Source organism: Acanthochromis polyacanthus, chromosome 14 (genome assembly GCF_021347895.1).
Source record: "Acanthochromis polyacanthus isolate Apoly-LR-REF ecotype Palm Island chromosome 14, KAUST_Apoly_ChrSc, whole genome shotgun sequence".
Taxonomy (NCBI): Eukaryota; Metazoa; Chordata; class Actinopteri; family Pomacentridae; genus Acanthochromis; species Acanthochromis polyacanthus.
Genome location: NC_067126.1, coordinates 23,737,502 through 23,764,266, shown reverse-complemented (window position 1 = coordinate 23,764,266; position 26,765 = coordinate 23,737,502). Strand labels below are relative to the sequence as shown.

General features: G+C 40.8%; 1 protein-coding gene across 1 annotated transcript in view; it reads right to left on the bottom strand.

Annotated features, from left to right (window-relative positions):
• fn1a (fibronectin 1a) overlaps positions 1 to 26,765 on the bottom strand; it is a 32,185-nt gene that overhangs the window by 1,471 nt on the left and 3,949 nt on the right. The window contains exons 8-48 of the mRNA XM_051959203.1: positions 26,525 to 26,707; positions 25,815 to 25,991; positions 22,903 to 23,058; positions 22,402 to 22,530; positions 21,879 to 22,022; positions 18,682 to 18,803; positions 18,411 to 18,579; positions 18,054 to 18,239; positions 17,773 to 17,901; positions 17,457 to 17,546; positions 17,144 to 17,338; positions 14,484 to 14,771; positions 13,849 to 14,112; positions 13,565 to 13,659; positions 12,977 to 13,145; positions 12,784 to 12,870; positions 12,482 to 12,673; positions 9,969 to 10,241; positions 9,181 to 9,295; positions 9,000 to 9,076; positions 8,821 to 8,910; positions 8,430 to 8,696; positions 8,221 to 8,337; positions 7,914 to 8,078; positions 7,643 to 7,798; positions 7,437 to 7,550; positions 7,028 to 7,297; positions 6,500 to 6,711; positions 6,197 to 6,284; positions 5,860 to 6,045; positions 5,611 to 5,700; positions 5,080 to 5,271; positions 4,874 to 4,963; positions 3,751 to 3,859; positions 3,412 to 3,631; positions 2,877 to 3,047; positions 2,633 to 2,771; positions 2,156 to 2,323; positions 1,056 to 1,181; positions 736 to 842; positions 433 to 552 (exon numbers count right to left, since the gene is read on the bottom strand). Of these exons, the coding sequence (XP_051815163.1) occupies positions 433 to 552; positions 736 to 842; positions 1,056 to 1,181; positions 2,156 to 2,323; positions 2,633 to 2,771; positions 2,877 to 3,047; positions 3,412 to 3,631; positions 3,751 to 3,859; positions 4,874 to 4,963; positions 5,080 to 5,271; positions 5,611 to 5,700; positions 5,860 to 6,045; positions 6,197 to 6,284; positions 6,500 to 6,711; positions 7,028 to 7,297; positions 7,437 to 7,550; positions 7,643 to 7,798; positions 7,914 to 8,078; positions 8,221 to 8,337; positions 8,430 to 8,696; positions 8,821 to 8,910; positions 9,000 to 9,076; positions 9,181 to 9,295; positions 9,969 to 10,241; positions 12,482 to 12,673; positions 12,784 to 12,870; positions 12,977 to 13,145; positions 13,565 to 13,659; positions 13,849 to 14,112; positions 14,484 to 14,771; positions 17,144 to 17,338; positions 17,457 to 17,546; positions 17,773 to 17,901; positions 18,054 to 18,239; positions 18,411 to 18,579; positions 18,682 to 18,803; positions 21,879 to 22,022; positions 22,402 to 22,530; positions 22,903 to 23,058; positions 25,815 to 25,991; positions 26,525 to 26,707 (6,437 nt within the window). The remainder of the gene's footprint in view (positions 1 to 432; positions 553 to 735; positions 843 to 1,055; positions 1,182 to 2,155; positions 2,324 to 2,632; positions 2,772 to 2,876; positions 3,048 to 3,411; positions 3,632 to 3,750; positions 3,860 to 4,873; positions 4,964 to 5,079; positions 5,272 to 5,610; positions 5,701 to 5,859; positions 6,046 to 6,196; positions 6,285 to 6,499; positions 6,712 to 7,027; positions 7,298 to 7,436; positions 7,551 to 7,642; positions 7,799 to 7,913; positions 8,079 to 8,220; positions 8,338 to 8,429; positions 8,697 to 8,820; positions 8,911 to 8,999; positions 9,077 to 9,180; positions 9,296 to 9,968; positions 10,242 to 12,481; positions 12,674 to 12,783; positions 12,871 to 12,976; positions 13,146 to 13,564; positions 13,660 to 13,848; positions 14,113 to 14,483; positions 14,772 to 17,143; positions 17,339 to 17,456; positions 17,547 to 17,772; positions 17,902 to 18,053; positions 18,240 to 18,410; positions 18,580 to 18,681; positions 18,804 to 21,878; positions 22,023 to 22,401; positions 22,531 to 22,902; positions 23,059 to 25,814; positions 25,992 to 26,524; positions 26,708 to 26,765) is intronic.

Sequence of the window (26,765 nt, the reverse complement as noted above, 5' to 3'; positions counted from 1 at the left end):
AGGACAGAGAAGAGCGAAAGAAAGAGTAAAAGAAAGAAAGAGCGAAAGAAAGAAAGAAAGAGCAAAAGAAAGAAAGAAAGAAAGAGCAAAAGAAAGATAGAAAGAAAGAAAGAAAGGGCGAAAGAAAGCGAAAGAAAGAAAGTCACATTAGTTTATTTGATTTTACGCAATATATCACATCCACAAAGTTGCTATCTATATTAATTTATGTCCTGTTAGGCAAATTAACATTTTCAAATCCACAAATTGAAATTCCTGCAATTCCTGCTAAAATATTTTCATTTCTGTGATACATTTAAAGAAAAGCAATCAATCTTGCCCAGTGGAAGATTTATGGTTTTGGGGGTTTAACTGAAATAATGTAACAGTAGTTGAGCAAGACATTTTATAGTAGAACTGTATTAGAGAAACTTAAAACAGTGTGATACTCACCAGTTTGCGTAGAGCGTTTTCTCTGTACCGGTCAAAGGCATCTGTGTGAACAGGCTGCAGGAGGTCAGCATCTACATCAGTCTGACCTCCTGGTCGTCTACAGTTCTCACATCTCCAGCCCTTAAGAAAGAGAAAGAATCTTTAATGTACATATAATACAAATATACACACAAAAGTCCAGAAAGTGAAGATCATGCAGCTATTTTGCCAACCTGAATGCACACATACAGTCGAAAGATACTGAGCTTTTGAGTACTTTTTATTAAAGCAGTAATGCACGGGTTGAATAGCGTCGGATCCTACCTGTTGTCCTCCATAGCAGGTGCAGGTGCAGATGGCACCCAGGTATTCCTTCTGCCACTGGTTTCCAACCTGGTACATTTTCCCGTCATCGTAACATGTCGACTCATCTGGAGAATGATGTTCATGTTAAAAATCGACATTCAATTCAAGTTCTAACTAATCGATTTGAGGTGTGTGTGAATCAAGAAATAATTCAGTAAACAAACAACTAAATAGGAATATTTGACAGTCTTAGATGTTTCGTATTAGATTTTTGTGATGTAAACTCATACAGCAGGGTCATTCTATATCACAATGTCAGCATCATGGTCTGTACTTACGAGGTTCGCATTTAAATTCGCCCTTGCCGTTGCCCAGGCAGGTGCAGCTCATCATATGACCGTTCTCAGCATGGCGATCCCACTTTTCTCCAATACGGTAGTTGTTACCGTTGTCATGACACCACTCTGTAGAAGGGAGAACAGGAGTAGCAAACAGAAGAAAGGTAATGGAGAAAAACGAGAGTGAGAAGCAAGGGAATGACGTAAGAAATGCACAAAGAAGAGATGTAAAAGAAGAGTGACAGGTCACATTGAAAGTGAAAAGAGAGAAGTTCATCATTATGTGTAAAGAGCAGTCAGACACAAATCAAACCTTTCCCCTTCACACAGCAGAAAAAACAAGTCTATTCACATGATTTGATTCTACACAATGGAAATCACAGGATCTACACAACAACCTGTAAAGTGTCACAAAAAAAAAAAGGCATTCATTTTCATTGTGAAGAAGACATTTGTGCTTAAAATAACACATGATCACATTCTGTTTCGACACTAAAACTGACTGAGTTTTCCTGATTACCAGTGAAGCGTACTTCACATTGTCCCAGTGTGAACACATACAATAAACATAGGATCAGTGCGATGAACTCGTAGCCGATGATCTCAGTTCTTGGTATTGTCATGTTAGCTCCGGACAAATATGGACAATACAAATAACTGAGGATGAGGCTGATGAGTTAGCTTAGCTTTTTGTGCTCTTATTGTGACATGGGCAGGCTGTAGACAGACTCATACAAAGCAACTAAATTATTTTCATGATGAATTCATATCAAACATTGTATCCAAACATCTGCAATTATCAATAATAATGCCCGACACAAAGAATTCTGTAAAAGATGACTGAAGAGGCTGCCCATGCCAGCATTTTATTATTTCGTGCTGCACATAGAATCTGAACTCCATGATTCTACGGCTTCTAAACTGTAGTTAAGGAATTTATAACGCGCGATTATTTTCAGTTTGCGGTGCACTATTTTGATAACGCCCTCTTATAAATTCCGTTTTGAGTAAATCACATAGAATTATTGGACTTTTTAATTCCATGGTGTGTTGCTGAGTGTTTGCAAAGCATGATGGGATGGGGTTAAGAAGCCACTCACTGGATGAATCACATCTAAAATGTCCGCTGCCCAGCCCCAGGCAGCGGCACCACAGCTTGAAGCCTGTCTCAGACATGCGCTCCCACTCTGAGCCCACCTCGTGGTAGGTTTGCGTGAATGTGTCGTAGCACACATCCCGGTTGGTAGTAAGAGGGATGTCACCTGGAACTAAGGGATAGAAAAAATACATTTAAAGTAAAATCAACTGATGAGGTTTATCTTGTCCTGATTCGTTGTGACAAAGACACACAGGAAATTCGCATAATAAAGTACTTAATGTAAATGCTACATTTTACTATCAAAATATACCTCATGTTTTCATGAAATCTTGCTTCTCAAAGAAAGTTTGAGGTTAAATGAAGTTTGAAAGGAATCCTTGTAGTTCTTAGAGCATTATGCTATTTATATACAATAATTTGTGTGTGTTACATGAAATTCTTTTTATCTTTCTACTTCTGTGATTTAAAACTATCGTACCAGCATTTCCAACGGTTACGACTTCCTCCAGAACCTTCTCTTTGGCCCCGCCTGTCATGGCCTCCACTATGACATTATAGGAAGCTCCGGATGTCAGTCCAATCAGCGTTGCGCTGTTGGAGGTGCCGGGGAGACGCATCTGTATGGAGAAAAAGACTGTAGCTCAGCAAACATGCTCCTCTAGTCGTGAGTATATTAAAGTAAGTTTAAGTTTCTGTGTGTGTGTGTGTGTGTGAGTGTGTACCTGGAAGCCTTGTTCCTCCAGGTGTGTAATGGGATTACATGACACCTCATACTCTGAAGTTTGAGGGACAGGTTGCCAGGAGATGGTGGTGATTGTCTGTGCTTCTTGGGGCAACTCGGTTTCATTGTCGGGGAAACCAAATGCAAGACCTGGCAGAGGGCCGTCGCTAACCTATGGGGTCGAATACAAAGTGTAACAGTGTGAAGTCGTAAAATCATCCAGAAATGTAAAATCTACATTTTATGCTATTTTTTTTTAATCCAACAGCTAAAGTAAAAGTATCTCAGAATGACCCAGCAAAGTGTTAGTAATCCAGCATTACAGACGGTGTTTTCAGATTAGCAGAGAATTCTAGATTTTAACAAGTTTCTTGGGGCTTGTCGTTTTCTGTAGTCAAGTCAAAAGTCAAGATAATAGAATGTTTTATAGCTTACTGACATGAAAAAGTGTCTACCCATAAAAAGAACTTTACATTTACAGAATCTAAACGAATGTAGATGAATATAATATTTGTACAACAGCAAGACCAACACACCTTGACTAAGGGAATTCTGTTTCCATCAGGGCCTGGGACAGGAATATAGACCAGGGGTTCTCTGAGGGTGGGTCTCTGGCCTTCTTTGGGTCCACTGTAGGGGCCATGAAATCCATTATTGGGGCCCAGGTTCTGATATTCTGTATAGATGTGCTGCCCCTGCTGGCCTGGTTGGCTCTGGCCACTAGTACCAGTCAGGTGGACATGGTTGGAGTCAAAACTGGGAAAAGAATGAAGAGAAGAGAATGTAAGGGCAAGAGATGCAAATGGGAAAGTGTATCTGGACAAGGAAAAAGAAAACGGTTTGAAGGTGCCCTTCATGATCGTTCAGGTGCTTACATCTTGTCATTGAAGGTCTCTGGAACATCAAGGATGTCAGTGCTGGGTCGATGAGGAACAGGAAGCTGAGGCAGCTCAGGGACTAACAGCTGAGAATCTGTAGCTGGCTCTGATTGGATGAGAGACATATTTAGTCTGACTGTTAGAAGAAAGCAAAGCAAAGCAAATGCATAGTTTCACTAGCTGAATACTGTATCAAGCAGGCGAAATGACAAGATGGTTTCCACTGTGCTGATGTCTAAATATACATAATTTTTCATCCCATCTCTTTTAATACAATATGCAACAAACAAAATTTAAGCGTACTGATTTTTTCCTATAAGAAAACAAGGTTTGTATCCTAACCCAGTACAAATTAGAATTTGGACCTGAATGATTGCGTAGTTGGTGAAAACAGCTTTATAGGTAGATTCAATTAAAATGAGATATTCTGCTTTGAATAGTTTCCCAAATAGCATTCATTGGTTTTCTCCTCATCTTAACATCTGTGTTTAGTATGAAATAACACTTCCTAAAATCTATCAATCAAGAAAAGGGCAAAATGCCACAATAGTAGCAGTTACAGGAGACAGCCAGCAGAGGGCAGCTCTCAACCATACAGTAACACGCTTGTTCTTTATTGCATATTTCATAGTGACTCAAGGAGATGATGATTGTAAAAAGTAAGAACAATCCTATTTCACAGCTCCTTCCTAAAGCATACAGAAAAAAATATTTACTCACTACCTCATTTGGCACAATTTGTCAAAGTGGGTAACACAAAAACAGCAAAAATGGTTCTATTTAAAGGTACCATCGTGAACATTTTTGTAAGAAGACTTAATACAAGCTCACTTTAATACTCCACAACAGCAGTGGTACCTCATACTTTAAGCATGTGATTATTTTTCAGATTAAAAGATGAGAAACATACTGTTTTTGTTGTAGCAAGAGACATGTTTAAACAATAATCAGATTAGTGGCAGAAGGCAGAAGAGAAACTGCCTTTTCAATTTATACAGTTTCCTAAAAAAAAAAAAAGCTCACTCTATAAATAATTTGTAATAAAAGAAAACATAAATCTAAAGTTTTGAACTGTGCTGTGGCAGTGAAACGCTAACAACTGACTGACGGTTGTACTTACGTGTTCTGGCTTTGCCCACTAGAGGTGTACTTCTCAAAGCATTCTGCAGAGCTACAATCTTAATGACATATTCTGTATCTGGTTTCAGACCTACGATCAAGCAAAACACATAATATAAAGTTGAGAACATTTCATTTATTTTAAAACTAATAAATTGTGTGTATATATATTTTGTCCGTATAACTAAATTCCCCATTCACACTCACCATCGATACTAGTATAGCTCTGGCCGGCGTGGGGTCGAGGAATGACTTCTCGAGGCAAACCTCCAGCCTCCTCATAGGTGACATAATACCCAGTGACCCTTGGGCTGCGTGATGGCTCCCACATGAAAGAAATGCTGTTAGGATTCAGGGATGTGAAGCGAATACTGGTGGGTGGCAAGACCAGTGGTTGAGCTGGAAGAGAGACAAGCAAGTCATTACTATTGAATAATTATATTAGTAGTATTTAGTATATATGATTTTGAGAAATATGTTTGGATAAAACAGCAGTAAAAATTAAAAAAAAAATGTTATGTTTAATTCTAAAATTTAAGCAGACCTAATAATATATATGAGGTCAAGTCAATTTTTTAAAATAGAAATTGGAATGTATTTGAGTATTCCACACTGATGAAGTATTATATCCACTGTGCTATACCGTAGAAACACCAATATATGCATTCCTTGTTATCTCAAAGTATGAGTAATGTGCTGTTTTCTTGGCTAATCTGCAGGATAGAGTTTATTGGTTACCTGTGGTGGCAGTGAGTGTGAGAGGTATGCTGCGCCCATTGCCTTTCAGTGTGTAGACGTTGATCTTATAACTGGTGCCAGGCTCCAGACCTTAAACAGACAGGTTATTGAGATATGGTGTGCAATTGTATACATGTAAAAAAAAAAAAAACATGAATGTGATGTGATAACTGAACAAATTCCATGCACTTTTTGTATTCTTTTCATAGAGTTTTAGTTTTGTGTATCTGATTTCTAGTATCTGTGTACCTGTGATAGTGAATGAGCGTGAGTCAGGGCCGATGGTCTTCTGAATGGGTATGTAGCCTGGAGAGGCAGAGGTAGGTGTGGCCTCAACCAGGAATCCGGAGATGGTCTCAGTCTTGGACCGCCAGGTCAGAGTGATGGAGGAATCGTTAACGTCAGAGATACGTACACGACGAGGGGGGCTGATGTCTTTAGGCAGACGAGTAACAGAGAAAACTTTATGAGTAAGAAGGAACCAAACCAGGAGAAAATGACCATCCAATATACCATTTCTCTATTCTCGTGTCAAAACTATGCATATATTTGTAGGAATGTTAAAGTTTATGAGTTAGAAACTCACTCTCCAGAGTGTTGACCTCTCCTTGGACTGGTCTGCTGGTCAGAGAGTTCTTCAAAGCATAAACCTGGACTTCATAGGTAGTTGCAATCTAATGGAGAAAAAAAGATTGTCATCGTCACCACCGGTCAGACTAAGCTTACAGACTGTAACTGAAATTTGACGTGTTTGTGTATATTAATGCACTTTTATCTACAAACATGAACCTTCCAATGTGTTCCTATTTTGTCTGTGTCAAAATCAGCATGTTTCTAGACCTCCACATGGGGGTGTGTGTTTGTTACTGTACATTTTATTCACACTCACCATGAGTCCAGAGATGTGAGCCTGAGTGGTGTCTGGGGCCAGGTTGATCTCTTTGGTGGGTCCGCTCTTGTTCTTCGGGTTCACCACCACGCGGTAACCTGTGAGGCCTGTCAGGCCGTTCAGTCGATTTTCTTGACCAGGCATAGTCCAGCTCATAGTGAAGGAAGTAGGACCAACCTGGGAGAACTGGAGGTTGGTAGGAGGAGAGATCGCTGTATGGAGGGAAGAAAAACAAGAATAGAAGGTTAGTGGAAAACAGGAGTTTAGCGTAAATCACATTCTTTTATGGATCTTGATGTTTCACATTTGAGCTCATTTTTTGTGTTACATGCAAGGAAAGATATTTACAGAAAAGTTATGGTGTTGGTACCGAGACCCAGCTTTGATACTGCATTTATCTGCATAAATGTTACTACAAGTTTTAGAAAGGGAAAAGTTCATGAATCCTTTCATTGACGTTTCTTATCTATACCACAAGATTCATCTTCAACATACTGTGAACAAATCTGAACTTGTTTTCCTTCCTACCTGTGGCTTGTGTCCCAACCAGTGGTGTGCTGGCTGTGCCATCATGCAGGGCAATGACCTTGACAGTGTATTCGGTGCCGGGCTGGAGACCATAGATAACAGTGGACTCAGCATCTCCTCGAGGAGCAGGACGCAGCTCTCTCTCACCCTCCTCCGAACTTGAATACAGGACTCGGTATGATGTAACAATTCCCTCAGGACTGTCCCAGGTGATCTTCAGTGAGGTGGAGTCAATGTCGGAGAAGGCCAGGTCCTTAGGACGATCTACATCTAAAAGTGATGAGAGGGGAAAGAAGGTGGAGAGGAGATATTAAGTAGGAGATTATATAATAGGAAATTGGTTGTTTTCTGTTTTTTGCAGGTTGGATAATATTTTAGAAATATATTGCAAGAATTGCCACACCCTTACTTGTTAAAGCATTCACCACCATTGGAGAGCTCTCTCCATCTTGTCCAAGAGCGTACACACTCAAAGTATATTCTACTGTAGGCATCAGGCCTGAGAAAGTAATCTCTGTCTGGTCTGGAAAAGAGAAGGACAAGGATATGAAAATTAATTCAAGTTTACATTCAATCAAACTTCAACACAATGACTGAGCATACTGTGCATCATACCTGGAGCCACCACCTCAGTGAAGGATGGTCCTTGTCCATTTTTGGGGACCCCAGTCACCCTGTATCCCCTGATCGGGCCCTGGGCAGGACTCCACCTCACGGTGACACTGTTATCATTCACTTCTGTCACCTCCATATCAGAGGGAGAGTCGACACCTAGGTGAGGAGAAAGCGCATTTGAGGAGGTCAAAGCTGTGAATGAAACACTGAAGCCAGGACAATCACAACAAAATGTGCTACTTCGTTATTTAAAAGAGGAGTGTCTCTGTACCTGTCTTGTGTGTGACATAGATGGGAATGCTGGATGCAGGGCTATCTCCTCTACCAGTCACAGCGTAGACAGTGACAGTATAGTCAGTACCAGGCTTCAAGTTATTTATTGTGGCAGTGGACTGAGAGCCAGGCACTGTGAACTCCTTAGGGTTACTGTGACCTCCTGAATGAAGAGCGACAGCGGGGTAGATTTGAGCAGAAATAAGACACTTGCATACACTATGTGAAGATTAAAAAGTTAAAAGGAGATTTACAAAAAAAATCCTGATTAAATCCATTCAGTATATTATCCTTTTAAAGGTTACCTGACTCTCCATGAGTGATCCTGTAGTAGCGCACAGTGACTGGGGGGGCGGTCCAGCGGACGGTGATGCTCGTTGGGCTCGAGTCCAGCACTTCCAGGTCTGTGGGAGCATCAGAGACTAGAGAAAGAGAGAAAAAAACATAAACAGCACGTTGGCGATAACATGATGGGTAAAAGGAGTAAATCAAGTATTAAATCCGGTTTTCATACTTGTTTTCTGTTGGCCAGTGAGTGGCTGGCTCTCCTGAGTCCCGCTCACGGCAAATATGTTGACCAAGTACTCTGTGTCTGGAGCGAGTCCTGTCAAAGTGAAGTGGTTCCTGGAGGGGGGAAGCCTCTCATCCTTGGATCTTCCACCACTGACCATTTGGTAACGAATACGGTAGCCAGTGATTTTGCTTTGGGGAGCGAGCCAGTGGATGGTAAAGGAGTTGGTCAAGATCTCTGAGAAACGGAGGCCAACAGGGGAATCCAGAGCTAAAGAGGGATGGGAGAGAGAAAAGGATGGATGGACTAGTGCTTTAAAAGGATCTCATTTGCTCTTAAGATACCAGAGACTGATTCTAGACTGTTATCTCGAATTGGATCAAGGAAGAATCACCTGTTTTCTTGGTGCCGACAAGGGGTGAGCTCTCTCTTTGCTCGTAAACACACACAACGCTCACCAGATACTCTGTATTGGGCAGCAAATCTGTGGAGAGCAAAGTCACCATAAATATATATGTAACCACTTGTGTGTCTGTATGTTGCTGTGCATCCTTTCTGCTTGGCACAACTTACTCCTCAGCACGACATTGTTATCCCTGCCTCCCACACTGGTCTCTGTAATGTCATCTTCATCGTCAATGGGGTGATACCTGAATAGTACACAGATCAACAGCAAAGAGTCATTTCTGTTCTGTCTTTTAGACACAATTACAATTTATAATGGCGCAAAGACATGCTATGTTTGTTCACATACCTGATGAGGAAGCTGTTAATGTCAGCAGTGTTTGGGACATGAGGAGACACCCAGGTGACTTCCATAGTGTTTGGTCCAACCTCGCCAAAGCCTAGATTAGTCGGGGCTGGTACAGCTATTGGAAAGAGACATCAGCTTGATTCAGAAGGTATCCAAAAGGTCATGTTAGATTTGAAGATTTGTTACTGCTTGTAAAAGGTGGTCTGGGAATTCTACTAATTCTGCGAAAGATAGAGATGAAAGAAGTGGGAGAAAACGAATATGTAGACAGAGAAACAAGTACATCATTAAATGACTGAAGGAGTGAAATATTTACACTGTCATCTCTTAGAAGAGAAGGGAGTGTTTCATGTGTGTCAGTGTAAATCCATGTGTGAAGTTTTATAAGATCTTAAAAGTGAGAGAACAAGCGGTGTTTGCTCCAGGGGGCAAAATGAGCCTCAGTATGAAAACTTCTCAACTAAAACCAGATGGTCCACGCGTGCACAGACACACAGAGGATTATTAAACTGACAACACAGCATGCAGAACAATTACATCAGCAACTTAAAAGGTTTTTTGTTTGAAGAGCCATGTTACAGGGTTAATGTGAACCTTAATATATTATATAATCTAAACGCACACAGTGTCCTTTGTACTAACCTCTCTGGCAACTTTAACCTATCAACCTGTGTTGTGAATTTGGGATTCTTACTTATACACAAACGACTCTTCCAATAATAAAATGTATGTATTATGTGTGAAATTTGTAGAAAATCATTTTTCGGGGGTAAAAACACGATTCTTACAGGTCTGTTGAGTGAACGTGGTGGGTTCGCTCTCGCCATTCTCCGTCACGGTGATCACGCTGATGTCATAGTCGATACCAGGTTCCAGTCCATACACCGTATATTGACCAGTGGTCGGCAGAACCAAGTCTTCAAAGATGGGCACGCTCTCGCCAGCCGCAACCACCGTGATCTTGTAACCGGTGATGGTTGTGGTGTTGAGCGGTGACCAGCGGAGGCTGATAGTGGTGTCGCTCACATCCTCAAAGCTGAGGTCAGTCAACTGCGGTACTTCTGGGTTGGTGGAAAGAGGATTTGGGGCGAGGGGGGAGGAAAGAAAGAGAACAGAAAACAGACACACCAAAGAAACAGGAGGCAAAGGCGGAAGAAAAACAAAGTGTTTGGACAGAAGGAAAGAAGAAACCGACACAAAGAGACAACCAAGAAGCAGTGGTTAAGCTCAGCGACTAAAACAAAACTTCCAGCAGGGTGACAACATGTCACACTGATGGAAGAGCTTATGTCAGTTTGCTTGTCTTGATATATATCACCATCTAGTGAGGTTTTTCAATGAAGTGTCTCCATTGAAAATTCTTCATATACACACGTGGACAAAATTGTTGGTACCCCTCAGTTAAAGAAGGAAAAACCCACAATTCTCACTGAAATCACTTGAAACTCACAAAAGTAACAATAAATAAAAATTTATTGAAAATTAAATAATCGAAAACAGCCATTACTTTTGAATTGTTGATTAACATAATTATTTAAAAAAAAAACTAATGAAACAGGCCTGGACAAAAATGATGGTACCTCTATAAAAGATTGAAAACTATTTGACCAGAGTGACATGATTAACTCAGGTGTGTCATTTAATTGACATCACAGGTGTTTCCAAACTCATAATCAGTCAGTCTGCCTATTTAAAGGGAGACAAGTAGTCACCCTGCTGTTTGGTGAAAAGGTGTGTACCACACTGAACATGGACAACAGAAAGCGAAGGAGAGAATTGTCCCAGGACATCCGAAAAAAAATTATAGACAAACATCTTAAAGGTAAAGGCTGTAAGACCATCTCTAAACAGCTTGAAGTTCCTGTGACAACAGTGGCTCATATTATTCAGAAGTTCAAGACCCACGGGACAGTAGCCAACCTCCCTGGACGTGGCCGCAAGAGGAAAATTGATGACAAATTGAAGAGACGGATCGTTGGAATTGTATCCAAAGAGCCCAGAGCAACCTCCAAAGAAATTAAAGGTGAACTCCAAGGCCAAGGTACATCAGTGTCAGATCGCACCATTCGTCGTTGTTTGAGCCAAAGTGGACTTCATGGGAGACAACCAAGGAGGACACCACTGCTGAAAAAAACTCATAAAAAAGCCAGACTGGAATTTGCAAAAATGCATGTTGACAAGCCACAAAGCTTCTGGGAGAATGTCCTTTGGACAGATGAGACCAAACTGGAGCTTTTTGGTAAGACACATCAACTCTATGTTCATAGACTCAAAAACCAAGCATACGAAGAAAAGAACACTGTCCCTACGGTGAAACATGGAGGAGGCTCAGTAATGTTTTGGGGCTGCTTTGCTGCATCTGGCACAGGGTGTCTTGAAAGTGTGCAAGGTACGATGAAATCTGAAGACTATCAAGGCATTCTGGAGAGAAATGTGCTGCCTAGTGTCAGAAAGCTTGGTCTCAGTCGCAGGTCATGGGTCTTCCAACAGGACAACGATCCAAAACACACAGCCAAAAACACCCAAGAATGGCTGAGAGAAAAGCGTTGGACTATTCTAAAGTGGCCTTCTATGAGCCCAGATCTGAATCCCATTGAACATATGTGGAAGGAGCTGAAACATGCCATTTGGAGAAGACACCCATCAAACCTGAGACAACTGGAGCTGTTTGCTCATGAGGAGTGGGCCAAAATACCTGTTGACAGCTGCAGAACGCTCATTGACAAATACAGAAATCGTTTAATTGCAGTGATTGCCTCAAAAGGTTGTGCAACAAAATATTAAGTTATGGGTACCATCATTTTTGTCCAGCCCTATTTCATTAGTTTGTTTTTTTTAAATAATTATGTTAATCAACAATTCAAAAGTGATGGCTGATTTTGATTATTTAATTTTCATTAAATTTTTATTTATTGTTACTTTTGTGAGTTTCAAGTGATTTCAGTGAGAATTGTGGGTTTTTCCTTCTTTAACTGAGGGGTACCAACAATTTTGTCCACGTGTGTATACACAGACAATGCAGCTTTAGTGTTGCTGTCACTTTTGCCTCGTCGCTTAGCAGCTGGAGTCGAGTTAGAACACAAACGCTAACATCAAAATAATAGTAGTAGCTGGTCAGTATTAAATGTTGAAAGTCAATGTGTTATTTCAAAACAGAAACTTTCAACATTATGGCATTTTAGAAATGTGACTTTTTACATCATTACACAAAAAATCCCCCTGCAAAATACACAATAGATACTCCAAGTGCTCAAAAGCCCATTCAAACCTCTCAAACCGTTTAGGAAACTCCTTATCTCACCTGGTGTGATGACAGTTGATATTGGAGTGCTCTCCATGTCATCCTTAACAGTCACGACACTGACGTTGTACTCTATACCTGGACTGAGGTTCTCCAGGGTGCAAGAGTTCTGGCCTGCCTCCACAAATTCCTCCAAACTGTTTCCTTGTTGCCCATTGGTGGGAGTGCATGTAACTCTGTAGCCAGTGATGTCTTGGATAGTAAGGAAGGTGAGAGAGATATCGTTGTTGGGCACATCTTAATTTAGTGTGATTTAATCGGTTGCTAACTCTACATGCGCTGGAAGGTATTTCGGTGTTTACCTGGTGTACTAGCGCCGTTCCATTGGACTGTGAGCTCACCATTGCCTGGGTTGGACTCCAGGTTGAGATCAGTGGGAGGAGACAGAGCTGGAAAGAAGAAGAAAGAAAAGGATCAGAGCAGAATGAGAGGGAAAAAAAAGTACAACAAAGTGATAGAGGGGGGAAAGAGCCAACGGCAGTTTATGAAACTTACGAGTGACAACACGACGTGTGATTGGAGTTCCTTGCTCATGACCATTAATGACTGGCTGCACGCTGTAAGTATACTCGACTCCTGGAGTCAGACCGGAAATATAAATACTTCCTGAGTCAGAGGTCACATCTCTTGGGGCTTCTCCACCCTGACTGGGACGTACCGTTAGCTGAAAGACAAACGCACAGAGAGTCAGGGAGACGGAGGACAGAGCGAGGGACATTGACTGGGGGTACAGGAGATAAAGTTCAGAGGTCAGTGTTTTCCCCAAGAACATGAGAGCCAGCAGAACATTCTCAGCTCTGGTGAGACATATTCTGACCAATCAGCTTTATCTTTGAGGTCTGAAGTTTCCATGTTAACCAACACTAAAGAGACCTTCAGTGAAACAAGAACTGTAACTTCCCTTCCACAGCAAACAGAAGAAAATATTTCCTTACAAGGACAATCATCCAGTCGCTAATTTTAAGGAACATAATTAGAAACCTGTTCAGATTAATAATTATGTGGGTGTCTGTATATCTAAAAAAAAATACCAATAAGCAAGTTATGCAGTTAACTTAATGTTATGCTTAGCAATGAACATACCTTGTATCCAACACGGGGAACTGGAGTCCAAGAGATTACAATGGAGGTATCGGTAACATCAGTGTTGAACTGAGGCGCATTACCCATTGGTGGGTCTAGAAACACGGAGTACAGATCAGCTTTGATGTCATGACATGCAAGAAAATGCATGTGTTTGTGCATAAGTGTTTACATATGTGTACAGGTATTTGCATAGTCAAAAAGTCACAACAAGCACAAATTTTATAGGCCTATTCAGTGATCACAGTGCTTTACAGGCAGTTGTTAATATAGCAAACACTCACTAGTGGTAAACACAGCAGTTTCTCCTTCGCTCAGTGTATTGTCTTGCTCTGAGTGCAGTGTAGCGCTGTATTGTGTATCAGGCTTCAGGTTGAGGAGGGTGTACTGAGTGAGGCGGGCAGGGAGGCGAAGTTGCTTGGGGTTGGAGCCCTCAAGAGTGAGGAAGAGACGGTAGCCGGTGATTTTGGCACGAGGTGCATACCACATCATCACTGCACTGTCATCGGTCACATTGGTGAAATGGATATCTGTGGGGGCATCTGGCTCTAAAAGAGACACATCAGTAGACAATGTTAGATACAGAATAATTTTATAGCAGTGGTGTTACATGGACAGCTGTTTTATAGTAATTACATTGCTGATTTACATTTACAACATTGTCATTTACGCTGCTGCGCAAAAGTTAAGGCACTTTAAATGTAAAAGACTAAAGGGCATAGTGTGATTGTTTTGGGCAAATACCTCTTTGAAAAGTTCCTTAACTTAATGGCAAAACATAAAATGACTTTAATCAGCAAGAATTGAGATGATCAATGTGATGTATTACATCTGTCAAGCAAGTCGAACTCTGTTTTCATTTATGTCTCTAATTTAAAACCTGTTTTGTTCATTTATTCTGCCTCGAAGTCATACTCACTCGTAGTTTGCTCCCCAATAAGTGGCAAACTTTCCTCTCCATTGTGAATGGTGTAGACGTTGAAGCGGTACATTGTGCCTGGGTGGAGGTGCGTCACTTCGATGTAGGAGTTTTGACTGACAGGCAGAGTCATCTCTCTCTGGGGAGTACCAGACTCATCAACGGGGACCACGGTGACCCGGTAACCCGAGACATCGCCAGCCGGGCCGGACCAGGTCAGAACTATTTTTTTATCGGACACTTCGAAGAACTGTAGGTCTGTAGGGGAGGCCACTTCTTCTTCTTCATCTGTGGACAAGGAAAAAGGATTATATGGAAGTTTTTACAATATTAATTCTTTAAATGCCCATATAAGAGTTCAATATTTGGTCACATTTATTATTAGAAATGATATTGTAATGTCACAACAAAATGGTCGAAAACTTTGCTTTTGATTCTGAGAACAGTGCACATACTGTGTGATGCAATATATTTCTATTAATGCTTTCTTTGCTCCATAACTTAATGACTTTGCACCTGAAAAGATATAAGGTTAAATTAGTCTAAACTAAAATGTACATGACATTTCATGTCTGTGTGAGTTGCTGGAATAACTCTTTTGGAGCTATGAGTAGCATAAGAGGGAAGAACCCACACTTAATTAACTTATAATCCGTAACACAAAATATATGTAAGAACATAATGGCTAGACAGTTAGACAGCAAAAGATAAGATGTATCAAACCATTTAAATCTTGCACTGAATTAAAAATAGTGAAATCACTGTGTCATATTTGACATATCTGCTAAACAAGGTAAAGAATGTGGAAATTCAGTTCAATGTAATGACCTCATGGCTGGGTTTTTCTCTTGGAAGAGATTGAAAATATGTTTTTGATTACTCATCCAGTGCATTTGCTTTTATCTTGCATCTCATCAAAGCCCATTTGACATGTTAACCACAATTTCTGCATACGTAATGCCAAATGATTCATATTTTTGGACAGACTGGATGGCAAGACATACAAAAAGCTAAAATTGTCTTTAAACAGTGGACAGCAGCAGAGGAGAGCTGGACAGAGAACAAAGAAAGATAGTACTGAGAGATACTTGACTAGTAAGAAGAGGAGAGAGAGTGAAAAGAAAGGAAAATAAAAAGGAAAGCTCAAGGTAATTATATTGAGATGCCCAGACCGATTAATTTTATCATTCCAACCTCTGATGTAGTGCAGTGCAAATGCAAAGTTCAAAGTAACTCAGCCACGGTGCTGTGCTTTGCTATCGATTTAGCAATTGTTTTTTTGGACAGAGCCCTAGGTCCTGAGTTTCATGCTGTATCTTATTACCGCTCTGCTTCCAAAACATTTGGAATAGCTGCTGTGGAAATGTCTTCCAGAGTTCAAAATTTATAGAAATAATAAAAATTATAAGAAGTATCATGTGACAATTTTTGAGGTGAGCAAGAAACTCTGCTACAAACCCAGTGGCGAGTGCATCTCAGATGACAAACGTAAAATTGATTAATATGTCATGATGCACATCTGTTACAGTGGAGGGGGGTGCACTTGTCCAAAGGTGACGGCACAGAGTCTTAACTAGGTCAGACATCTTTAGCCCATCACACAAACTGTACAAACAAGTATACACATACACAGAACATCTGCAGCTTGTTCGACCTGGCAGACTCAGAAGTTTTACATAACTCAAGTGGAGCAGAAAAAAGCTGAACAGCTGTGAACTCACTGACTTCATTTTCCATTGGAAAACTCTTCCTCCTTCTAGTACTAAGAATTGGAAACTTCTGCACAAGTCACAAAATAGGCCACAAGATGACTTGCAGGTTGGTTTTGGTGGGCGTCCTTATGACAAGTGTAATGAGTCAAATTTATATGAACGTACAGCGAAGGGCACAGGTTCAACATATTTCACCAATAAACTTGCACTGTGGTCCTCGATGAAAGGACCACAGTGCAAGGAGACAGTTCTGCCATGGACCATTACTGGAAAAGCACATTATTTGTGTCATTCGCCGTGCTATTTGATGGTTTAATATTGCCAGTCTATATTTATAAATGGCATTGCAAACAGCAGTAGGTGTAAATGAATCTTACTCTTTGTGCTGCCATTTGCAACATTGTTTATATTTATAAGAGTGTTTAGCAAGCTGGAAAAGAATAAAAATAAGTAAAATAGTAACTATAACCTATATATAAAAGTAACTATAGATGATCGTCTTTCTGCACACTGTTGTTTTGGTGACACTTTCCATACTGAATCCCTCGTTTTCTTTTCTTGGATTAGCTCTGTTTTTCATAAAAAACTGAACCCACCACAGTCCCTGATGTTAATTGCTTGTATACCAGTAAAGTGTTAGTGCCACTATGAAACCGCATTTTCTGGCCGAAAGCCCGAAATGCAAAGGACTTGTTAAAATTTAGGCACTGGCTCTGTACCAGCCATCGAAACGTCACTGTGGAAAAAGGGTACCCAAGAGCCGGAAAAACACGACTATTCTGGTAATTATTAGCCAACAACACACCTTTGCACCTTGAAGCTGGTGGTGCAGTAAGTAGCAAAGAATAGAAACATGGATGCGTGGACCCAAATATCATCTCCCCATGTCTCACCTTCTCATAATCACACCCAACACTCCTCTTTGCATAATACATCTCACTCGTTTACCTGGCAGTGGATCTCCAGAGGTGTTGACCTGCACAAAGATGGGCTCGCTCTCCAGGCTGTCCTCCACAGCATAAATGCTAATGTTGTACATCTTCCCAGGTCGAAGGTCACTCAGAGTAACAGAAGTTGCTGTATCAGGGAGAGTCAGCTCTGTGCTTTCGCCCTCCACTGATGGAGTGTAAACGACCCGATAGCCTGCATGGATGAAGAACATATAGTTCATCGTGTGTGGACAGATGACTGGGCAGGGGTTCAAACACCAACACAAAGATAATAGATTTGGGCTGCGACCGACAGCTCTGTCACAACATACCAGTGATGGGAGCCAGTGGTTTTTCCCAGCTGATCAAAATGGAAGTATCTCCAACCTCCTCCACTTCATGCTCCTTTGGAGCATCAGGTGCTATGGAACAAATGAGGTGTAAGTATGGCAAGGAAAATTACAACCACTGCTTTTCCACTCTATCCCATGATTTGTAGTCCTGGCACAGAAGGCTGCCTGCAGATTCCAAACTATATTTCAGTCTAGTAGCTGAAAAGTTTGCACCTTGAATGAAGACGAGGAATAATACCAGATAGAAGAGATGCTAATATGAAGCAAGAGAAAGTGTGTGCATGAACCTACTCACCAGTTGTTTGTGAAGTAGTAAGAATGAGGTTGTCCTCTCCACTATCTGTAACCTCGTAGACGTTAACAGTGTACTTCCTTCCAGGCAGAAGCTCATTAATATTCACTGAGGTAGCTGTACGGGGCAGATCTAACAGGAAAAAATAACTTGTATCAACACATCTCTATCAAATGAGGGTAACTGTATACCAACATTACCATTCTTTTGAAATCAGGTACATTTATAACACAATATTTTTAACATTACACTAGTACAAAGCCAAACTGTAAATGTGGACTTACCTAGCACAATGGGCTGTTCAGTGCCCTGTCCCTGCTCACTGAGCTCATACTCCACTCTGAAACCAGAAACTGTGTCGGAAGCAGACACCCAGGAGATGACAAAGCTGCTGGAGGTAATTTCAGTCACAGACTCTGAGATGTCAACCACAGGTGGAAGCATAGTGGTCTCGCCTTGTGATGTAGCCACTACAGGAGAAGCGAAGAAAGACAGAAATGGAAGATGAAAGAGTTGACCAGTTGCGGTCTCTGCTCTCACAATGATCAACTTTTTCAATAATGTTCTAAGACAATTTCATTATACATATTATGTTGAGGCAGTTTCATCAGTATTTAGATCTGTTAACTGCTTCAACTTACATGATCCATAAGTGGTGGTGAAGTCAAAACGTGTGACTTCTCTGCGTCCATAGCGCAGCACACTGATCAGCTGACCCTCGTAGGTGATGCCTGGTCTCAGACCAGAGATGGTGTAGGAGTTCAGATGGCCAGGAATCATCACCTCTCTCCATGGGCTGTGAGTGTTTTTCTGCAAAATATGACAAGATGTTAAGAAAAATGAGACGTGAGGAGGTTTGTGATCCATTTCTCCGTTTTCCCCTTAACTCTGTTGCATAATCAGAAAACTCACCACTTTCCACTTCAGGATGTACTGGGTGATGTGAGCAGACGGTGGGGCGTTCCACTGAATAGGGTGGGAGTTGGGTTGGTTGCCAGATTCTGTTATGACCACCTGGACAGGACGGTGGCCACCTGTAAGAGAAATATGGCAAAAACAGAAGTAAGCAGACCTGCTTTTCTACTTTGTACAGTAAAGCAATGACCCTGGTGTGATTTTAGGGATAGATTTAGAAGAAATGAAGATGCATTATCAGTGTTGTGTATTTACTGTTAACAGAATCATAATTATAAGTTCATAAACACAAAATCTAATATTAATGCAACTCAAGAAGGTGCGCTACATTTAAAAAAAAAATCCAAAACTTGTAGCTTTACAAAACTCAACAGTGAGCAAGTATCTGTGAATGTGCAGCAGTATTTGTCTGAGCACAAAGAGTGGAGAAAAAGTAGCAAGTCCCTGTGACATTCCAGCACAGATTTTAACTGCTGAAGGGGAGGAAACTTTTACTCTGCTTTCTCCAGTCTAAACTTTTTCTTTTTGCAGTTCTCTGTTTTCATGAATATACACATAAAGTATAAATATAACAGACCAGTTATAGCATGAAAATGAACACTTGTCCGAAGCTCTTAATCCTCTTAGAATTTTGTTTGACAGACATAATTTCTCCCTTAATTTCCAGCATCTAACCTCAGGATCCCTCCATTATGTGGAACAAACATAGAGGAACTCGAGTTTCTTTATAGAATAATCCAGCAAAATCAAACTGAAACTGTGGGTGATTATTGGAGTCATTATCAATCAACCCTAAAATGTCATGGAAATACTTGTGTGAACTGATACATCAGACATAATAGGAAAGCAATAAACAATAAGAAAATTACGCTGAAACAATAACATTGTTGGAAACAATGAATAATTGTGGGTAAAACCCCTGTAAAAATACAGAAAACTTGATAACAGAATTTATTGTGCTAGGTAAGCCCTTTTCCATCCTACAAACATGGGTTTCATTGCTTAATTAAATTTATCAAGTCTCACTACATGCTGCCAAACAACCTTTTAACAGCTGTCCCTTCCCATCAGTGCACGTTTGTTAGTGGACTTAACGGAAAACCTCACAGTGGTGAGTTTTGTTGGTCATGAATGCATCTGACAGCACGCTGGACATACTTGGGTTGTGCACTGCAGAACGTGGCAGCCTAGTGTGAATCAATTTACCAAACAGCACACAGAACCTACAAGTTGCTACTTGTGTCTGCAGGTTAGCAGACACAAAAAAGGAAAGAAATGATATAAGCAGAAGCTTTAAATTGTAGCATTTGCAATGGTTTTATAAAAGAAGCATATCAAATCATCTTTAATGTAAACAGAAGTCATGTGGCGAGCAGACTCCTGACATAAGCTGCGCTGATAGAAACTGGTAGCTTCTATAAAGAACTGAGGTTTTCTAACCACTTTTCCAAATAGCAGAGCTGTAATCAAAGTTTCTGAGCAAGTGGCTCGGTTAACCAGAAGTTGCTAGCAGATACACAAACCTCAAAAACAATCTGGGACCAATTACTGTCTATTACAGACCCACAGGCCACTGGCGAGGGTAAGGGTTATGTAGAATCAGATGTGGGAGGCGCATGAAAACGGATGCACTCTTGCAGTGGATATACTTCATGTTCATGCAGACATTCTCCCTGCTTTACATACACACTGGCATGCACGCACACATCCAACCTTTACTTTGTACACATAGACATAACATTCATTCTTGGCACAGACAGATGCACGGGGAGGTGGTGATAAGGACCGCAGCAAAGGGAAGTAATGGTGGGAGCCATCTTAACAATAAGAAATGCGCCAAAAGATTAAATTACACCTCAGGCAGTAAGAGATAAACACAGACGGCAGACAAGAAATTTTTTTTTTTTTTTTAAAGAGATTATCAATGTCTCTACTAAATCTGAACCTTTTAAAAATCCTTTACTTGGGTTTTCCATTTTTACCTTTTATGGTTAGGGTTAGGGTGTTTCACACAATAAGTCAAGTGAGTCTGGATCTGCCTCTTGCTGCCCTTAAATCTTTGCATGCTGCGTTTTGTATGCCTAGGCACACACACACTCGGAGCAAGTTCACAGCTGGTTGCTATTATGGCCACTTATGGCCGAGTAGTGCCCTACATTTTGCATCTCTCGTCAACCTGCTTCGCATACAGAGCAAACAAGTAACAGATCAAAAGTTCCTTTACATAAGACCTGACGAACCCGAAGCTGTTGAAGTTTGCACGCCATTACAGCCTCACTCGGAACTATACTGACACTCACGCTGCAGAAAAATGAAATGTTGTAAATCCATATCACAAAAGCCCATTATATCATTATGTCCACCATTATAATTTTTACAGATCTGGGGATGGTGGAAGGCAATAGGAACATTCCACAACATTATATTCAAGAATACAACACAATAAATAAAACAAAGAGAGCTGCAGAAAAACAGGACTTGCTAAACAATGGAAAAGTCTATAAAGAAAGGTAACTAAAACTCTGAACAAATTGCACACTGGGTAGCCCAAAGTAGTCCGTTATAATTACAAAAGCAGTAAATTGCTTTCAAGCAAACGACTTGACTTTGAAAGAACGCAGCACAACTTGCAAGAAAGCACAACATGTACAGAGGAGTGAACTAAAAAATTAAGACAAAACTTAGCAAGATAAGCTGATATACAGTGAAGGAATCTAACCAAGCTTGGTTTGAAGTCATTACAAATGAGGTAACATTAGGCTGCATATTCTTGTGCAGTGAAGCATAACTTTGTTCTGAATGATGCTGGCTAAGGGCTTAGACTAAAAGATGAGATTCAATCTAAAGTGATTGCTACAAGCCCCAACTCTGAAAGCTGTTGTCCACTGAGCTCTGTAGGTAGTAGGTGTGTAAGGGCTGTACGCACACTCGTGCACTGTGGTGTTTAGTACAGCTGTGGCAACAACGCAGGGGATGTACCACATGCTGGCAAGAACAAAGGCCCAAAGTGGGGGATGTACTTGTAAAAGAGGAAATCACACCCCCTCCCATTTCTGTCTGTTTCACTTCAAAGTCAAGGGCCTCATTTTTGAGGTGACTTAAACTAACATTTTTCAGTTACCGGCTGATGGGAGATGGAGCAAAATTTGTTAAGTCCGCAATCTGAAAAAGGATACTGCAAAGGGTGATCTTACCTGGGTAAGACTGCAGGGGTTCACAGCTGAGCTCTCCAACACCATTGCCATGGCAGTGGCACTTGTACATGATTCCATGGATCACTTTATCCCAAGTCGCTCCAATCTGATAGAAGGCTCTCGTCTCGGGCTCCTGGCACTGGTCTACGGACACACAAAACAAGAGTGGAACAGCAGCCAAAAACAAGTGTTTTAGTGGTGTCACAAACACAGATCCCCTTAAAGAGCAGTCTTTAAGGGGATTACATGTCAGTCTGCAGTTCTTATGGCACATATATTAGCAAAAGTAACAAAAATGTAAATACAGAATTACCAATCAAAGTAGCAATGTCATATGTCAGACCATAGAAATATTTCTCTCACATATTTTCATTCTGTAACTCTCTATACAGAATGTACAGTCCAAGCAAACAGAAGCAAGGTTTTGAGACAAATGAAAAGTAGCACAGTGGAACTTGGACCATTAAATCAAATTAATATTTTGCAGCCTGAAGGACGTAAACCTGAAAAATTCGAAACCCACCAATGGCATCACACTTCCAGCGGCCACGGCCCTGTCCGAAGCAGGTGCAGTTCATCATGTATCCCTCCTCATGTTGTTTGGTGAAGGTCTGGTTAACGTCGTAGGTGAGACCATCCACACTACACTGGTCTGCAACAGACACACAAACGGAGATATGGCAAAATGTTCAAAGATGCAACTGAAAAAATCACAATGAAAACTAGTTTTGAATGTGAAATGTGTTTGAGAGTAGCATGTGTGTGTGTGTGTGTGTGCATGCATTGCAGGTGCAGCAAAGGCCATATAAAGTGCAGGTGTGCAAGCTCACTTTTGACCTTTAGGCAGTTGAGTGATTATATGACACATGACCTTTCACCTCTTCACTCAGAGAATTTCAATATTAGTCTGTAATTATTACGCCACACACATAATTGAACATACTGCTACAATGGTTTCTCTTGATCACGTCTTCTTCCTCTGCGTAGCCCACTTTGACTCTCGCTGTTGCACACAGACACACACCTTTAAGCTGGGAGTAAGCCATACAGCTCCATTCTCCTCTCCCATTGCCAACGCAGGTACACCGCATCATGTGACCCAGAACGTCGTGTCGTTTGTCCCATTGGTCACCTACGCGGTACATCACCCCCTCACTGGTTGTGCACACTTCTTCATGAGCTAAAACAAAAAAAGAGAACATCATTTACCTACAAACTCTACTCCTGTTTTTGTTTAAAGCTAGATATGTTGTTCAGATAAGTTTAGATGTAAATAATTTTTAGTTTTAAAACACTAAACTAACTCTGACAAAATAATGAGACACACGGACATGCATCCACAGGCAACCACGTCATACACATTTACTTAGCAACACAAGCGGCATACCAGCATCAGGATAAAAGCAGCAACAAACGCATTATATTAAATGATACCCCTAGGAGATCACTGACTGAAACCTGCAATTATTACAGAAGAGCGTAGAGGATACAAGCATCACAGAACACCTGTGTCCATAGGAAAGAAAATCTGATTAAAAGTTAGAAACAGCTGTCTTCTGTTCCTGTATGTATGATTGACTGTGTGTGTCCACCACATGTTTGCAGTTAATTAAAAGAGAGTATGTTTCTATTAGTAGTAGGAAGTTTGAAACAGTGGGTGGGACATGCAGAGACCTGGCCTTTATGTGTGAGTGTGCATGTGTGTGATGGAAAAAAAAAAGTGTGTGGCACACTGGCTTTATCTTAATGCAGGTTTTAAACTCATTCAAACTTATTTTTGTGGATGGTAAAAAGGAGAGGGATGGAAGCTCAGACAGGGTGTTTCTATGCCAGAAAAAAATTTGACCAGACCATCTGGATCTTGGAAATAAAAAAAATTGATGGTGTAGCTGAAGCACAAGAGATGTTTAGGATTTCGTATAGGAGGTTTAAGGATGGCTAAATTTTTAATGTAAATGATCAGAATGATACTTGTAATCTCAAACAGCAATTATATTTCTGCTACTCATTTCTCTTACATCATGTATAAATTGTGTTCTGTAGTCTTCACCGCTTGTAATTATAAAATTAGATCAGATGTTTGGATGCCTGTTAGATGTGCTTTCACAATCACAATCAGAATCTGTTCTATTAGCCAAGTATGCAAGAATACACCCTTCCTGTCCCAGTTGCCTATAGCTGGAGGGCATTCGGCTGCTTTTCACATTTGAAATGAGTTTTTCCTCCATATATGGAAGGTCCTCAGGCTCAATGTGTTGGAGTTCCAAGCGGTTATCAGCAGTCGGAATTTATTTGGCCTCAACTCAACCTTGCTTTAGCAAAATGTTACTGGCAGATACAGTTGCAGGAACTAAAATAATATCCTCCATTATACATAGATATGACACTAAATGAGAGAATTACAACCAAAAGATGGGATTGAATTTCAGAAGAGGATTTTTTGGTTGAAAAGAAAAACCTCACTTATGTTATTTTTGATTTTGTGTGCGTGATTTTTTTTAGGTTAACACACAGCAGTTGTGTATCTAATCATTTAAATGACATAATTTGCATAAATGTGGCAAATGTGGAATGTGGGGTCACACCTGGAGACTACCATCTCAGGAACACATGGCAGACGAAGTGACTAGCCTATTGAATGAGCTTTGCAGAAGACGGCCACAGGTGGAGAAGGGGCTCCAGACCTGTTTATATTACCATTAACATCTCAACAGCCATGTTTGTTTTGATAATATTTGTAAAGTCATGAAAGTCAGTATCAAAGACCCCCTGCTCCTCTGACTGCTGGACTTAGTTCACCACAGAAACACTGCTGGCAGTGCTTAGATAGTGGCTTTTTCTTGTTAAATCTTGATAGGGTATATTTGACAACAAGGTGTCAGCCAAAAGGTGGTCCTAAGAGTGAGGCAGCCATTTCAAGGAATCCTGAAGAAAAGGTTTTTTTTTTTAGCCCATTATAAAAAAGCATGAGGTTTGCTATTCTATAAGCTGTCTACAGCAGGAATGTGTCAACTCAAAACATCTGGATGGAACCAAATCCATTGACCTCAGGTTAGAGTTAAACAAAGGTGAAATACTACTGGAATTCACAAATCTCTCTTTGCAGAAATCCACAGCAATGCAAAGGACTCCCATCTATTGTGAGCACTCAGCTGTGTTTGTATTAAGTGGCTTTGGCACCTACTACGCACTGGGACTTGCTATAACCAGCTGGCATAATGATGTGGTTTCTAAATAAGACTGTTAGACGTCAACAGGGTTTAGCTCTGATGAAGTTCTCTGGATCTTTATAGTTTGTATTTTTCATTTTACAGCATGATGGCTTCATCATGACTATTGCATCAGTCATTCACAGGTATTAGTGCAGTGCCAATGACCCCCTGCCGTTTCACTGGCTTAGGCTTCTTTTGTTACCCATGGAGACCTAATTGACACCTAGACAAGACCAACAACACTTTTCCAAGGTGATGGGGACCTCAATTTGGCTGTGTTATAAATAAAGGTGTAAGATCTGTAAACGGGATTTGGTCTGCACTGTGATAATAGCTTTAGCGCTAATTAAGGGAAGGATACTAAATAGTTTCACTGCTATACAATACCCTTAAAGCAAAGGCCACATTAATGTTTTGCTTCCAACTGGGATGAACATACATTGCAATTATCAGTGCTAATCACATTATTTACTATCATGGCTAGTAAATGGCTGAGCTTATCCACAGCCGGTCAGCCAGCAAAGCCTGTAAGGCCACAATCTGCCAAACAAAAAGCACCTGTTTTTTCGTTTTCTCTGAAAATGGACATCTGAAGAACATTTCGACATAATAAAACTTTGCTGCCTAAAACAGCTATAAATGCCACGCCAATTCAAACACCAACAGCTCTAGGCATGTTCTCTCTCTTTCCTGACTTCCTTCTGTCTCCATCACACGCATTTACCAGCCATGGGACAGAAGCCAAATCGATGTTCTGTATCGTAGTCTGTTGTTGTGCCACACCACTTCATGCCGTCCCTACGTCCATCGGCAGTACAGTCGGTGTAGTTTCGGCCGTTGTAGACAAAGGGGAATTGGCACAGAGCACCATTAGAATTACCGCCTCGTGTTGTCACCATCACTGTCAAAAGGAAAGAAATCACAAATTGGTAACAGTGTGACTTATGAATATCCAAACCACAATACAGCTCTTGTTTTTGTGACATTTGGACAGAATATTTGTCAAGATAATTAGAGTATAGCCCACAGTGGTATTACAACAGTCATATACTTTCCTGAGTGCTCAAGAAAATTGTCCTATCATTCTTCTGACGGCAAAACAGAAAATTAATTCAAAAACCCATTGACAACCCTTAATTTTACAGTTTACTGATCTGCACTTTAGCTGATTTGCAAATGCTACCTCCACAGACCAACACAACTATAGCCAACACCAAATCAGCTGGTTTGCTCTTCTAGAACAAGATCCGCAACTGTTACTCTTTATAAACTGCAAAAATATAAAGACCACCCTCTATCTCTTCAAATATTGAAATAACACAATCAGCATTTTTAACAAACAGCCAAGAGCTTTGGGAATCACAAATTAGCTACAGCAAAGAATTCATTTCAAGATCCCTGCACAATTTTAGTAATATCAACACATCTGCTCACCGTTCTTCTCTGTACAGAAAGAATATTTCTGGTCCGTTTCGAAATCGGAGGAGGTGGAACACCACAGTTGTCCATCACTGCGTCCATCAGAGGTACAGGAGTGGTAAGTTTTTCCTTTGTAGACGAAGGGGAACACACAGGGCAGGCCTCCGGAGTTACCACCATACACTGGAGCTGGTCCGTCTAGATGAGGCCAAGAAAACATAGAGACACCACTTAGTATCCACCTTTTGGGTTGCAT